Raw genomic sequence first — 13,181 nt, 5'->3', positions numbered from 1 at the left:
AGTCTGGGGGCCATCACCGAAAAGGCCCTGTCCCTCGTTGCCACACTCCGAGCCTCTCTCGGAGTAGGCACCTGGAGGAGGACCTTAGATGTTGAACGTAGCGACCGGGTATATTCACGTCGGGAGAGGCGTTCCATCAGGTATTGTGGTCCCAAGCCTAGCAACAGGCGGAGACAACCTCCGCCTGTCTCCACCTTCATGACTCCCTCAGTGGTATGTTCTGCAGACTTCCTAAGTGTCAAACCCTCACGTTTCCAGAGGCATAGATGTGCAGGGTTTTAGTTCTGCCTCCACTGCCTTCCCACGATGGGAAACTGCGTGCGAAACTTTGTCTCGTTTCTGCAAACCTCCAATGGTTTAGAGTCGCCACCCCCTTTTTGGTGCAAAGGTGTTTTCGCTCGCACACCTATGTAATCGTGCAGGGCTTTGGTGGAGCTACAGGTGCCTCCCTGCTAGGGGAAGCGGTGTATTAAGTTTTGTCTGGCTCCTGCAAATATCCAAAGATTTAGAGCTGCCACCACCTTTTTGGTGCAGAGGCATAGCAGCGCAGGCGCATCCCCATAAGAGGCAGCTGTGTGTGAAAATTGGCTCCAGTGCAGCAAACTATCAAGAGTTTAGAGCTGCCACTCTCTTTTTGGTGCAGGTGGGCAGGAGGAAATTGCTGATTTCCAACTACTAAAAAGAAAACAGCCTGGCCTGCTTTTATGCACCAAAGGGCAGCATGGCGTGAATGCCAAGAGAAAATTCTAGTTCTATAGATGGCTGCACTACAGACTGTCGCTGTGATGTGAGGAGAGGCAGGCAGGGTGGAAAGGAAAAGCATGGAAATCTGGGTGGGGGCTGAGCCAGTAATATCTCTCAAAATGCACAGATTGTGTTTTCTGCCTTTTTTTTCCTTCCAAAAATTAGGCAATGGATCTGAGTTTCTTATAAACGACATTGCTGTCAGCCGATCATCATATATAAAAGAACTTGGAGAAATTGGCATCATTGCGAGAGCAAGGAATTGCCTGGTTTTCCAGGTAAATGTTCATGTTATAATTTAATATATCAGAAAAGTAGAGAATGCCATGCCAGCGATCTCAGAAGTCCTTATTGAGGGTGGTGAGATCACTATGTTGTTTCCCGATGGCTTGGATGAATGTGTGTATGGGGTGGGCATGGCACAGTGCCCATACAATGACATTCTGTGTCTAGCAGGACCACAACGAAGGGCGGTATGTACTGGTTTATGCATACCTTCTCAGCTTATTCGAAATACCTGAGATATGACCATCCCCAATACTTACAGCTTTGGGACAAGGCAAGGAAGGCACAGTTTTGTATCCCTGTTCCCTGTCCTGCTTCCTGGAGGGCTGGATAGCATATGTTTCTTTTTAATTAAAAAAAACTTTCTTGCATAGTGTCGCCTATATATACGTCCCATTTAAAAACAGGAAAAAATGTGACATATTGCAGGCCTGGCATTGTTGCTCAGTATGGTTGGTACAGAAAAAAAGGGAGAAACAGGTTCTCATGATGCAAAAAATACTTTATTTCAAAGCCCAACACATTTTGGCCTGTGTTCTTTCAAAGGGCGTTCTCGGGGCTGTAATATTAAAAATGCATTAAATTACATTTGTGGGACAACACATAACATTGAAAGCTAAGTATGATATTGAGGTTAATTACGCACATTGCCACAAAGGCCTATGCCCATATGTAAGGTTTTTTTTTTAAAAAAATTGATAATGCATGAAGGCTCTAAGGCCTGCACACATTGCATAATAATAAAATTATACAAATCATATGAAAATCATTTTTACAAAAGTATAATATACAGATTCTTACTTGATGAGAGATGTCTGCAGAAATATTCCCAGCAAGGTGATTGTCTCCTATGATAATCAATGGCCCATCTGTTAACTATCTACTCCTAATTCACTCCAAGTGTGTAAAATGGGAATAATGTGATTGTGAACAAAGTTGGATGATTGTTTTATATTCCAAAAATGGTTTTCCAGAAGTTTTTCTGCTACTGGTTCTGAAAAAGAAGGGGTGCCAATAACAGGGTGGGGCTGAAAGTGGGTTACTTAATCATTTGCCAGAAAACCTACAAATTCCTAGAGCTAGCCTTGACAAGTAGCTTCAAAAATAATGTCCATAGTTTTGGCTCAATTATTTTTTCTCTTTCAATAAATGTCTTTATTCAGATATCGTACCACACCATGGCTTGTGCTAAACATGGCTTGATTTTAAACATTTATTTGGGCTTCCAAATGTATATGCAAACCATGGTTTGGAGCTCTTTGTCTGCTTTTGTTTTCCATCCACTTAGGAACCCCACTTCTGTTGTGCAGTAGTGTCTGGAGATAGATCAACAGCCATAATCATGGTTTCTCAATTTAGTCATCATGCCAAACCATGGTTTGCAAACCAACTTCATAGTATATTCTCTGATTCTGGTTTGCCAGCCTATCATAAACCATGTTTTTCAATTTGGACATCACAGCAAACCATAGTTAAGCTTCCTTAGCCATGGTTTGGCATGATGTCAGAACTGAGTGCTTGATTTTAGTTGTGGATGATCCATTTTGTTTCTGCTGACAAAGAATTGTTTTTATTTTAGCCATTTGATTCTGTAGTTTTACTTTCTTATTGTAGGGTCAAGTTGAAGCAATTGCAATGAAGAAACCCAAAGAAAGAACTCAGATTTTTGAACAAATTAGTAATTCAGTGGAACTTGCTGCTGAGTATGCAGAAAAGAAGAAAAATATGCACAAGGCAGAGGATGATGCACAGTTCAGTTACAACAAGAAGAAAAACGTTGCAGCTGAGCGCAAACGTGCAAAGTTAGAGAAAGAGGAGGTAATTCAAAGAACAGTATGTAACACTTTAAAAGTGCACTGTTGCACTCTTGCACTGTTTAGCAAGAATGTTTTAGGTTCTTAGATTGGTGTGCAAATCAGAGCTTTCCTTGTTTTCACAATTTAGATCAGCTTTTCAAAATTTCACATTGCAAAGATATCGCTCACAGGCATCAACACCCATTTGCCATTTTATGCTTACTACTACAACAGTTGATTCTCCTCCCTTATTTTTACAATGCCCCTGGACAGAATGTTCTTTAAACAATGAAAGGAGGAAAACATTGAAGAATCTTCTGCGTATTAGAGGTCCAAATCATTTGCTAAACACTTTTAAAGAAACTTGTTCTAGAATTCTTACGTTTTCAGACTAGTGGATGGATTTAATTTAAGCAATGATTTACTAGAAGTCAGTGCTAACTTGCGTATTTGTATATATGTGTAAATTCTGTGACTCAAAGCTCCAGTGATGAGTGTATGCTTGTAGTAATGACATCCTGGTGTAATGCAGTATTCTGTTAAAGTGCTAAATACTGTAACATGAAGGGACACAAAATCTCCCTGTTTAATCTTACTTTACATTGCGTGTTTGTGTAAAAATCCAAAAGTTCAGATTGCAACTGATATTCTCTGCTTTCCCTGGTTCAAAAACGAAGACTTGTGGCTCTGGTTTTTCTTGATTCTTAAACAGTTGAACAAGTCTGCTTCAGTATTCCCCATGATAAGCAGTGAAGTAGGAAATATAAATGCTGACTGGATTGGTGCCCATAAATGAGCAATCCTTGCAAGCAATTTTTAATTGGGGTAGAAGTAAGTGAAGATGTAGGAAGAAGCAAAATCAAATCAGTACACACATCTATTGTAGGAATAACTGAGTTGCCCTAGAAGAACCTGATATGAATGTATAGGTGCAAATGATGTAAGTAACACATCAAACTTAACTTGCTGTATAGGGATTACCTTAGCTCATGTCTTCATAATTCTGAACAAGTAAAAGATATTGTAGTGCATGCAGTGGAGTGGAGCAGAGTAGGAATGCAACGATTACATGACAGGAAATTGTTTAAACTGGTCACAGCTTTTACAAAATTTTGCATGACATTCAAATTTCCTAATAGCTCGACTATTGACAGAGACGACCCCACCCCCAACCCACATGCTGGAAACTGCTAAGAAGTAGAAGGGAAGTTCAGGCCCACCATAGTATATAGACTGATATAATTGCTCTGCACTTCCAACCTGTGTATGTGGCAGTCATGCAAGCCCCTGAGCTGGATCAGGTCTTAAACCAACAACCCAAGATTCCATCAGGGTGTCCTCTTGTCCTGTTTTAAGGCTAGGAAGTGCCCTGGTCAAGGTCCAGACAGTTCCAAGAGTGAAGAAACTGAGAAGCCAATCCAGTCTGAGGTCATATAAAGGATTCTAAGTAGTGCAGTAGAAGGCAGGGGAGAGGTAAAAATGGTCCAGTGATTGGTTCACAGAAGGTAGTTGATCCAAATGTCGAAGCCAGTCAGGGATTGTCCAGGAGGGGTCTAGGTGGGTTGCCGAGGGTCCAGGGATCTGCATAGTCCAAAGAAATGAAACAAGAACACTGCGGTTGACGAGCCTTTTGTCTGCAGCAGAGAGTCAGCCCTGACTGAGTTGATTTATAGCTGGCTGTTAATCAGCACATCTGGCTCATTAGGTCAGCGTGTTGCTCTTAAGTGAGGCCGCATGCTGTGGCCTCTTCCTGTCTCTCTGCTGCTGGTGTTTTATCCTGCATTGTTCTGAAGGATTAAATATCTCCGGCTTTGCCTCCCGCATTTGGGGGAGTTCAGGAATGTTGCTAGAGGTGCCAGGCTGCTCTTCCAGTGGTCCCAAGGGTGTGCTATCTGCCGAAGCTTCCAACTCCCTGCCTGGCTTCTGCTGGGGCCTGCTAGGCTGGCTCTCTCCCTCGTCTTCCTCATCAGAGGAATCTTCCTTGAAGTAAGGCATGTCACCTCCCTCATAAACCTACATTCATGTATCCCCAATATGGAGCCTGCCCAGTGCCCCAAACCCTTTAAGTAATTATGATTGAACTATAAGGCAACAAAAATGAGCAACCAACAAAGAACATTGCTATGGGAAGGCAAAGCCCCCACATTTCTAAGTCAATCACAAATGCAGGTAAACTTGTTTCCTAGCCCATAAGAAGAGCCAAGGATCCATCTAGTCCAACACTCTTCGCACAGTGGCTGACCAGCCTGTTGACCAGGGACCCACAAGCAGGACACAGTGAACAGCACCCTTCCACCCATGTTCACCAGCAACTGGTGCATATAGGCTTACTGCCTCTGATACTGGAGGTAGCACACTGCCATCAGGACTAGTAGCCATTGATAGCCTTCCCCAGGAATTTATCCAACCCCCCTTTTAAAGTTATCCAGATTGGTGGCCATCACTACATCTTGTGGTAGTGAATTCTATAGTTTAACTATGTGCTGTGTGAAGAAGTACTTCCTTTTATCTGTCCTGAATCTCCCACCAATCAAGTTCATGGGATGACCCCAGGTACTAGTATTATGGGAGAGGGGAAAAAATGTCTCTATCAGCTTTGTCCACACCAGGCATAATTTTGTACACTTCTGTCATGTCGCCCATTACTCACCTTTTCTCTGAGCTAAACAAGCCCAGCTGTTGTAACCTTTCCTCATAGGGGAGATGCTCCAGCCCCTTGATCATTTTAGTTGCCCTTTTCTGCACTTTTTCCAGCTCTACAATATCTTTTTTAGGTGTGGTGACTATAACTGTACACAATATTCTAAGTGTCCATAGCAGAGTAATGATCCCTGCAAGAAAAGGGAAGCTGACGACAGTAATGCCGAGGCCTGGGTTATGCCCCTAATTTATATCCCAGTCATGAGCCGGAAAGAAGGTGCCCCTTTCCTCGTACTCAGTTGAGGCCCCATCCCCAGGACACCAAACCAATTGACTCCAGTGGAGGGACCTGGGCTATAGCTTGGCCAGATCATGGGCCAGTCCATACAGCTGCACCTCAGAAAAAATATTTTTCACACACCCTGGAAGCACAACTGGGGCCCCCTGGTAAACGGGGGCCATTCATATATCCTGAGCAGATGCTAAGACTTATAATCATTACACATATAAATATAAAGGTAAATATTGTGATCATGGATGTATTGTATGATTATGAACTTTTAACAACTAAAATACATGCAAAAGGTTTTTAATTGAGGTATTATGCTTGACTCTTAACTACCAGTAGCAATTGGTGTTGCATGTTAGTGAACTGCTAATAATTTCGCTGTTTATTTATTTAAGGATTTTTATGCCGCCATTCTTTGCAGGCAGAACGTTACCAGACAATGTCCGAAGAGTTGCGAGAGTGTAGGGGGCAGTCTCAGCTTTTCCAGCTCTATCATAATGAACAAAAAACCAACTTACTCAACGAAAAATTGTCTGCAAAAGACATGAATATTGATACTAAGAAAATTGCTCTTTCTCATGCTGAAGATGCAGTGAAAGCCAGTAAAAGGGCTCTTGGAATATTAAATAGAAACCATCAGTATATTGAAAAAGAAATAAAGTAAGTACATAGATTTTACTTAGCAGTGAAATGCTCACTTCTGCTTGCAACCCAACTATGTCAGAGGGCCGTATTGCAATGGGAGGGTTTTGTTTCACTGCCTTTATGAAACATTACAAAGTTGAAAATATTGCATCTGCTGAAGCAACCTTTAGGAGGAAATTGCTTTATGGAGCACTGGAATAGCACCTTTATATTCTGATTATGTTTACTCAGAAATAAGTTTCAGTATGTTCAATGGGATTTACTCCCTATAAAGGTGTAGGTAATTTGGTGCCCATGTGTGACAGTGAACCTTTTCAGACGACACACTAAGCCATGGTGGTTAAGCATTTTGAGCTAAACATTATGGCTTAGCATGAAGCATGAACCATGACTTTGTGTGTCGTGTGAACCATTCCTAATCAAGGTGGCTACATAACCATGATTTAAGCATGCTCACTAACCATTTCCTGCAAAACAGTTAACGGACTAACCATGGCTTAGCGTGTTGTCTGAACAGGCCCAGTGTATTCCTGGACACCTTTCTTGGTGCCTTCAGAGGTGTCCTAGCTCTCCCAGTTTAAAAACAAAATTAACACTTTTTTTTACTAACAGCTGGAATCATTTCAAAGCAAAGTGAGGACCTCCAGCTGCTGCCATCTTCATTTCCAGTACATGTTGGGGTCAGATATATTCTTTGGAAAAGAAGATGAGAGAGAGAGAGAGAATGTGTGCTTCTGTGGGTGGTGATCACAGTAAGAGAAAAAGCCAAGGAGTGGGAGGAATGAGTTGGCTGATAGAGGACTATGGGAAGAGGAAAGAGTTTGCCTTCTGTGAAATAGGTTTCCGTTCAAGCTAAAAACCGTCGGTTCAAAGGAGTTCAGTGTTATGACTTAGATTTCACCTCTTCCTTGTACAGAGACTTTTGGGCAGGTTACTTGGCCCTCATCGGTAGATGTGCTTCTCAAGGCAGCCATTTTGTGCTGGTGCCCATGACAAATTGCCAAATATGCACACAGGCTCCAAAAGGTGCCCTACCCCTGTCCTAGTAAGAGAGTTGAGGTTTAAGTCTCCACCATCAAGTAAATGTTAAGTAGCCTGTTTCTTGAATTTCCTCAAAACAACTTGGTTGGAAGATGGTAAATGTGTCCCTTTTTTAGGTCGTTGGAGGTTCTGTTGAATCAAAAGAGACCTCAGTATATTAAAGCAAAAGAAAGAACCTCTCACCAAATAAAAAAAGTAGAGATGGCTAAGAAACTCTTGTGGGATCATACGAAGGAACAGGCTAAGCGAGAAGAAAACAAAAAAGAATTGGAAACAGAACTGTCTGATATTGATAAAGCTTGGCGAGCATTTGAAAAGAAGGTTGAAGCAGAGACACTGCACCAAGAGAGAGATGTTTTCCTGGAAGAAAATCAGGTAAATTTCAAGATGAGCTAAAATGCATATATGTAATATGCAAAACACTTTTAACTTGGGGTAGTTGTAGGTGTACTTAACGCATAAAAAGCTTATTGTTTATTTTATTTTATTTTTACTATTATTTGCGTTGGCAGTGCTCCTCAGGGCATATTTTTAAAAACTACTGACTTGAATATAATTACTTTAATTGTAGAGAATGTTTTCCTGTATAGTTCACTTCAGGTGAGCGTGTTGAGTCTTCTTTCTTGTTGGTTTTTAGACAGCTCCCTTACAGAGGCTTTTGGTTGCCCTGATTAACTTTCTCTATTAGACCTTTTATTAGGATCTATGTTGTTTCTAATTAATATTTATAGAGTGTTTTTTTTTAATATGAAGTATGATTTTTTTTAAAAAGAAAAGAAATTAATGCTCCCTCCTTCCTTTCTTTGTGCACTAGTTAACTGTGGCCCAAATTCAGAAGATTATGGTTTGCTGCAACCTTAGTTTCCCTGTAAACCAGGATTAAATCCTTACTTGGAATCATGCCTTGCCAACAAACTATGATTTTCCATGAACTAGAAATAGAAACTTCTAATCTCCTCCTTTGCCCATGGAGAGTGGGACACGTGAAGGCAGCTCACTGTTGCTTGTGCATCTATTGGCAAACAACTCTCAAGGTTATTGACAATATCCAGCCTAAATTGTTGGAGAACCACTGCCAGTTAGTGTCAACACAAGTCAGCTTCCTGTGTCGGTGCTGACTGACAGCAATTCTCCAGGGATTCAGGCAGGAGTTATTTGATCCCTGGCATCTTCTACCTGGAGATGCCAGGGATTGAATCTGTGGCCTTCTGCATGCAAAGCATGTGCTCTACTAATAAACTGCAGCCCCTCACCAATCCAGCCCCGAGGCCAAAACAGTTCCCCACCCCTGTATTAAACTATAGAGGGAATAAAAGGATGCATCTGAGAATAAGTTCCATTGAAAATAGTGAGACTGACTTCTGAACAGACGTGTATAGAATTGTACTGTAATACTTCAGCTTGGATGCAAGTAATATTTGTATGCTTATGTCCAGATAAATAAATACAAGGAGCTGAAAGAACTAGTGAGGAAAAAAGTAGCCACGTTGACTCAGCAACTGGAAAGACTGCAGTGGGAGCAAAAGGCAGATGAAGAGAAGATGTCATTTTATCAGCAGAGGCAGAAGGAAACCGAGGTACTTGTAAACATAACCAGACAAAAACAAACAATTTGGGGGCAGGGGCAGACCCTTCTAAAATTATTGGCCTTTTTTTTTCATATTTCTGTGCATGTTAATGTTACACCATTCCATCCAGTCTCACTAGCAGGCAAAACCAAGGGTTTTTTTTATAACTTCCCAGACAGTCTGGGAAAGGAGAGGCTGATGAAGACCACAACGCTTGTGTGCCAGGAAGGCTCTGTGGTGGCCTACAAGATGCGAGGCAGTCCTCTTCGTACACATTACAGATAATTATCCCTCAGTGGTGGAGGCTATTCAGGAATGAGTTTCTCCTACCTTCTTTGGATGTGGAGCTAGGGAGATGGATTTGTGCTTGGCCTTCTTCAGTGGGAAGATCCTTTCCCAATCCTGCCTGTCTCAATATATACAGCTTTGAGGTGCCAGGCTAGTTCTGGTAATAAAGCATAAGCATCCCAAGAAAGAAGCTGACTTTTTTAATGTACTGTTTTATTTAGTTATCATAACATATTGATTTGGTACCAAGTGGGAAAGGCACAGAGACCTTTGGAAATAGGGACCCCTGGGAGAAGGGGCCTTTCCTTCTTAAGGGTCTCCCAGGCTGGCTGCTACCTAAAGCCCTCAGGTGAGCCGGATGGGGGAGGGAGGAGGGGAACCTTCCTCTTTCATTCGCCTCTTCCAATATTCTGCATCAGAAGAACCCAAGACAGGTCTTTCTCCCAATGCTTAGTTGGAAGTCCACTCCATTGAACTCCGTGGGAGTTAGCTGCTGAGAAAACCTGCATAGCATTGGGCTGCTGTAAGCCTCTCAATGCCTGAACTTGTAGCCCCATCCTCTGTATGCTTGTTTAGAAGCAAGTCCTGCTTTTTTTATCCCCAGGGGTGCTTATCTTAAAAGTCTAATGTTTGTGGCATTGCAGCTACAGGCAGGACAAGAAATTTAAACAAGATCTTGTAACACCCAAACCACAATACTCTATTTTACATTGTAAATACTGGGTAGCATCCAGAGTTTGGCCTACTTGAAATGGACCCATTAAGGTGAACAGGACATACGTTAGTCATGACTGCCTTGAGTCCTGTCCTTTCAATGGTTGTGCTTGGCATTGGATACAGCCCACTATTCTAGGGTTGGTAGACGTATGAAAAGCCTCTGCCAACCCATGGACTCTCCTTTTTAAAGGCAGGGCCATTCGTCAAGCAACCTGCACAATTCATAGCCCAAGCCCACAAACACACACCCATGCAAGTAAAACAAATAGTCCCAGGTGACTTGATCAAGTAAGCTAAGCTACACAGTATAAGGAAATTAAAGAATAGGGAGTTATTGTCATGTCTACCTTTTCAGTTCAGATCTAATAATTTCCTTGGAAGGAAGCCTTAAATAAGCATTTTAGGCCGGCAGCTTTGGTTTTAATGCTTGGCAAACACAAATGTGGAGTTGAATTCCTATGTCATTTTGACCATCCTACATATGAAAATGATAGGGTGATGTTAAAGTTAAAAATGTTAATGTTAAAAAGTTAAGTACTCCTGAGTATGTGTATCAGAAGTTCACCCAAGTGAGCTTAATTATTTATTACATTTCTGTATCACCTATTAGCCAAAGCTCTTTGTGCAGTTTATAAGACAAAACCTAAAACTATAAAATAGAATAACATAGTTAAACATAGTAGAGTTATCATAACAGATAATATAGGCCTTAGGTAGACCTAAGGTTTATCCCAGGGTCATCCCTGTTCATGTAAATGACACACAGGGGATCCCGGGAGCAGACAGGGACGACCCCGGGACGATCCTGAGATAAACCTTAGGTCTACCTAAGGCCATAGAAAACAAAAAGCATTCTGGTTCGTGTGGAGAGCAGATACAGGAGGCTGTCTTCTTCAGACAGTCCCTCCATGCGTTGAGGGCAACAAATGCCACAAAGGAGAGGGGTGGGGCTGGAGGGATCCTTTCTTCACGCATGTTAAGTATAACCAGAAAGAGAATGCCTAAATAGGGCTCTGAATATCCTGTCGTTATATGGAGGAGTTTAGACATTTTAGCTAGCTGGGAAAGTTTATTTCCCAGAAAGTGAGGCAGTTCAAACTATTTAGGAAGGTTATTGTCTAGAACTCATTTGCATTCCTCAAAATATGTTTGCTCTTCCCAGAAACGCGGATTCAAGGGAAAGAATTTATTTTTTTATTCATTCATTCATTTTTGGTTTTAGGGATTTACACCCCATCCTCCAATGAATTTCCAAGACGTCTTTCAAAGAATCAAATTTAAAATAAAAGCAATCGCAAACTAAATTAAAAGTAATGCAATTTTAAAATTGCACCATAAAAGCAGTCAGAGAAACAGGTTTGATTTTTTAAAAGCCAGGGAAAATCTTTGCCTGGTGCAGAAATGACCTTAAAGTAGGTGCTTCCACTGGAAGAAGACCAAACATGGGGCAGTATCCAATAATACCCATACATGGAGTAGATTCATTGAAGTGAATGGGCCTAATCTAAATTGGACTACCATTGGATGCTGCCCACAGAGTCTTCTGCATAATCTTGACTCTGAAGCAGTCAGTGCAGTAACCAAAGCCTAAGTAACCTCTGTCAGCTTGAGACAATGAACATTTATTTATTTTATTTATATACTGCTAAATATAATAAAGTCCCTAAAGTGGTTAAAGTAAGTCAATGTTCTTTTTTAATAAAATATCTTACATTTTTAAGGGAAGTATAAAGCAAGTTATGGAACAGATAGAAGATGGTGAAAACCGGGTAGAGAAGCTGATGGAATTCAGCAGGACATGCTCGTACGTATTTATAAAATATGATTAAATTGGAATTCATCGCTTTGGTCACCAAAGCAAGCTTTTCTATTAAAATCTCATGCTAGTGTTTTGTTTTGTTTTTCCCATTGTTTACGTAGGGGTTTGGCTAACAAAATAGATTATTAAAGGAGAGCCCTTGCACACCCTAAGATCTGCGAGAGTACTCATATGGTTTTTGAGATACAAACTGGCATTCTGTGTGTACATTGGCATAATCACAAAGTTCTGGAGTGGGCTGGATTTTGAAAGACTTGACTTATGGAGGCCTTCTCCACATTGGACCATTGTCAAAAACAAGAGTAAGGATGCAATCCCATGTATGTTTAAACAGAAAACAGGCCTACAATTCCCAGCATGCCTCAGACTGCCATACTGGCTGAGACATGCTGGGAGTTGTAGGACTTTTTTTCTGTCTAAACATGAATAGGATTATTCCCTAAAGCTTGTTTAAGATCATTGTTTTCCATGGTCTTAAAGCATGATGATTTCTGTGTGTTGGTTGAGGTTCACTGATCTCTACATCAAATTTCTCCTCATGTTTTTCTCTCTGCTCAAGAATAATTGGGACTGGAGGACCATTCTGGACCTGACCAAATTTCTAAAAAGTACATTCAAAACATAATTCTGCATGGAAATTCTCAAATTCATACTGGAGACCTAACAATTTCTTAATAGATTGTAGGGTGGCCTGCTGTTCACTGAAGAGTTTTCTGCTTCACATATTAGTAGGCATTATCAATACAAGGCCTTTCAGCCTCTTATTTACTGGATATTCACCAGCTTCATGGTGGCAATTGTGAGGTTCCTACCTTAGGCTATGGGTGATCCATGTCTGTTCTTACTTGGATGATGTTATTAGATCATCCTCCCAGCTTCAGCCTCTATGAGCTGTTCAGTCAACTCTTCAACATTTAAAACTCCACAGATTTCACATCAGTGAAGCAGATAGTTCACTTCAAGTGTGATGTCTCTGTCACCTGGCACTCCCAAGTGCAGGAGGGGTCCAGGAGGGTCACATCCCATTGGTCTTGCCTGCCAGTTTCCTACTATACTAGGTTAAGGTCCCCCAGATGGACATGGGATTGAGGTCCCCCAGATGCATCAGGCACCCCCAGAATCCTGTTCATCCCATGGTAGTGCATTTTCAGGGTTTTATAAAATGATGGATTCATGCTTGAAAACAGCAGGAGAAGCATCGGAGGCTGACAACATCATGAAAAGGACCAGCAAACTTCCGTGACTGACCAATCACAAGTGTGTAATATATAGCTTGTGTGGAGAAGCTTGGGAAATCAGCAATAAAAATGGGAAATGTGCTATAAAATACCACCATCTGCTGGTGGTAG

At 41.4% G+C, this 13,181-nt stretch overlaps 2 protein-coding genes across 2 annotated transcripts in view; both read left to right on the top strand.

Annotated features, from left to right (window-relative positions):
• KIAA0930 (KIAA0930 ortholog) overlaps positions 1-13,181 on the top strand; it is a 451,608-nt gene that overhangs the window by 84,469 nt on the left and 353,958 nt on the right. The gene's annotated exons all lie outside the window — the stretch shown is intronic.
• The window catches only part of SMC1B (structural maintenance of chromosomes 1B), a 73,304-nt gene that overhangs the window by 8,643 nt on the left and 51,480 nt on the right, over positions 1-13,181 (top strand). Inside the window, exons 3-8 of the mRNA XM_063134357.1 lie at positions 910-1,022; positions 2,644-2,847; positions 6,176-6,414; positions 7,557-7,815; positions 8,877-9,017; positions 11,735-11,817. Coding sequence (XP_062990427.1) covers positions 910-1,022; positions 2,644-2,847; positions 6,176-6,414; positions 7,557-7,815; positions 8,877-9,017; positions 11,735-11,817 — 1,039 coding nt within the window. The remainder of the gene's footprint in view (positions 1-909; positions 1,023-2,643; positions 2,848-6,175; positions 6,415-7,556; positions 7,816-8,876; positions 9,018-11,734; positions 11,818-13,181) is intronic.

This window comes from Elgaria multicarinata, chromosome 9 (genome assembly GCF_023053635.1).
Source record: "Elgaria multicarinata webbii isolate HBS135686 ecotype San Diego chromosome 9, rElgMul1.1.pri, whole genome shotgun sequence".
Taxonomy (NCBI): domain Eukaryota; kingdom Metazoa; phylum Chordata; class Lepidosauria; order Squamata; family Anguidae; genus Elgaria; species Elgaria multicarinata.
The sequence above is the reverse complement of the archived record's forward strand: the minus strand, read 5'-3'. Positions and strand labels throughout refer to the sequence as shown.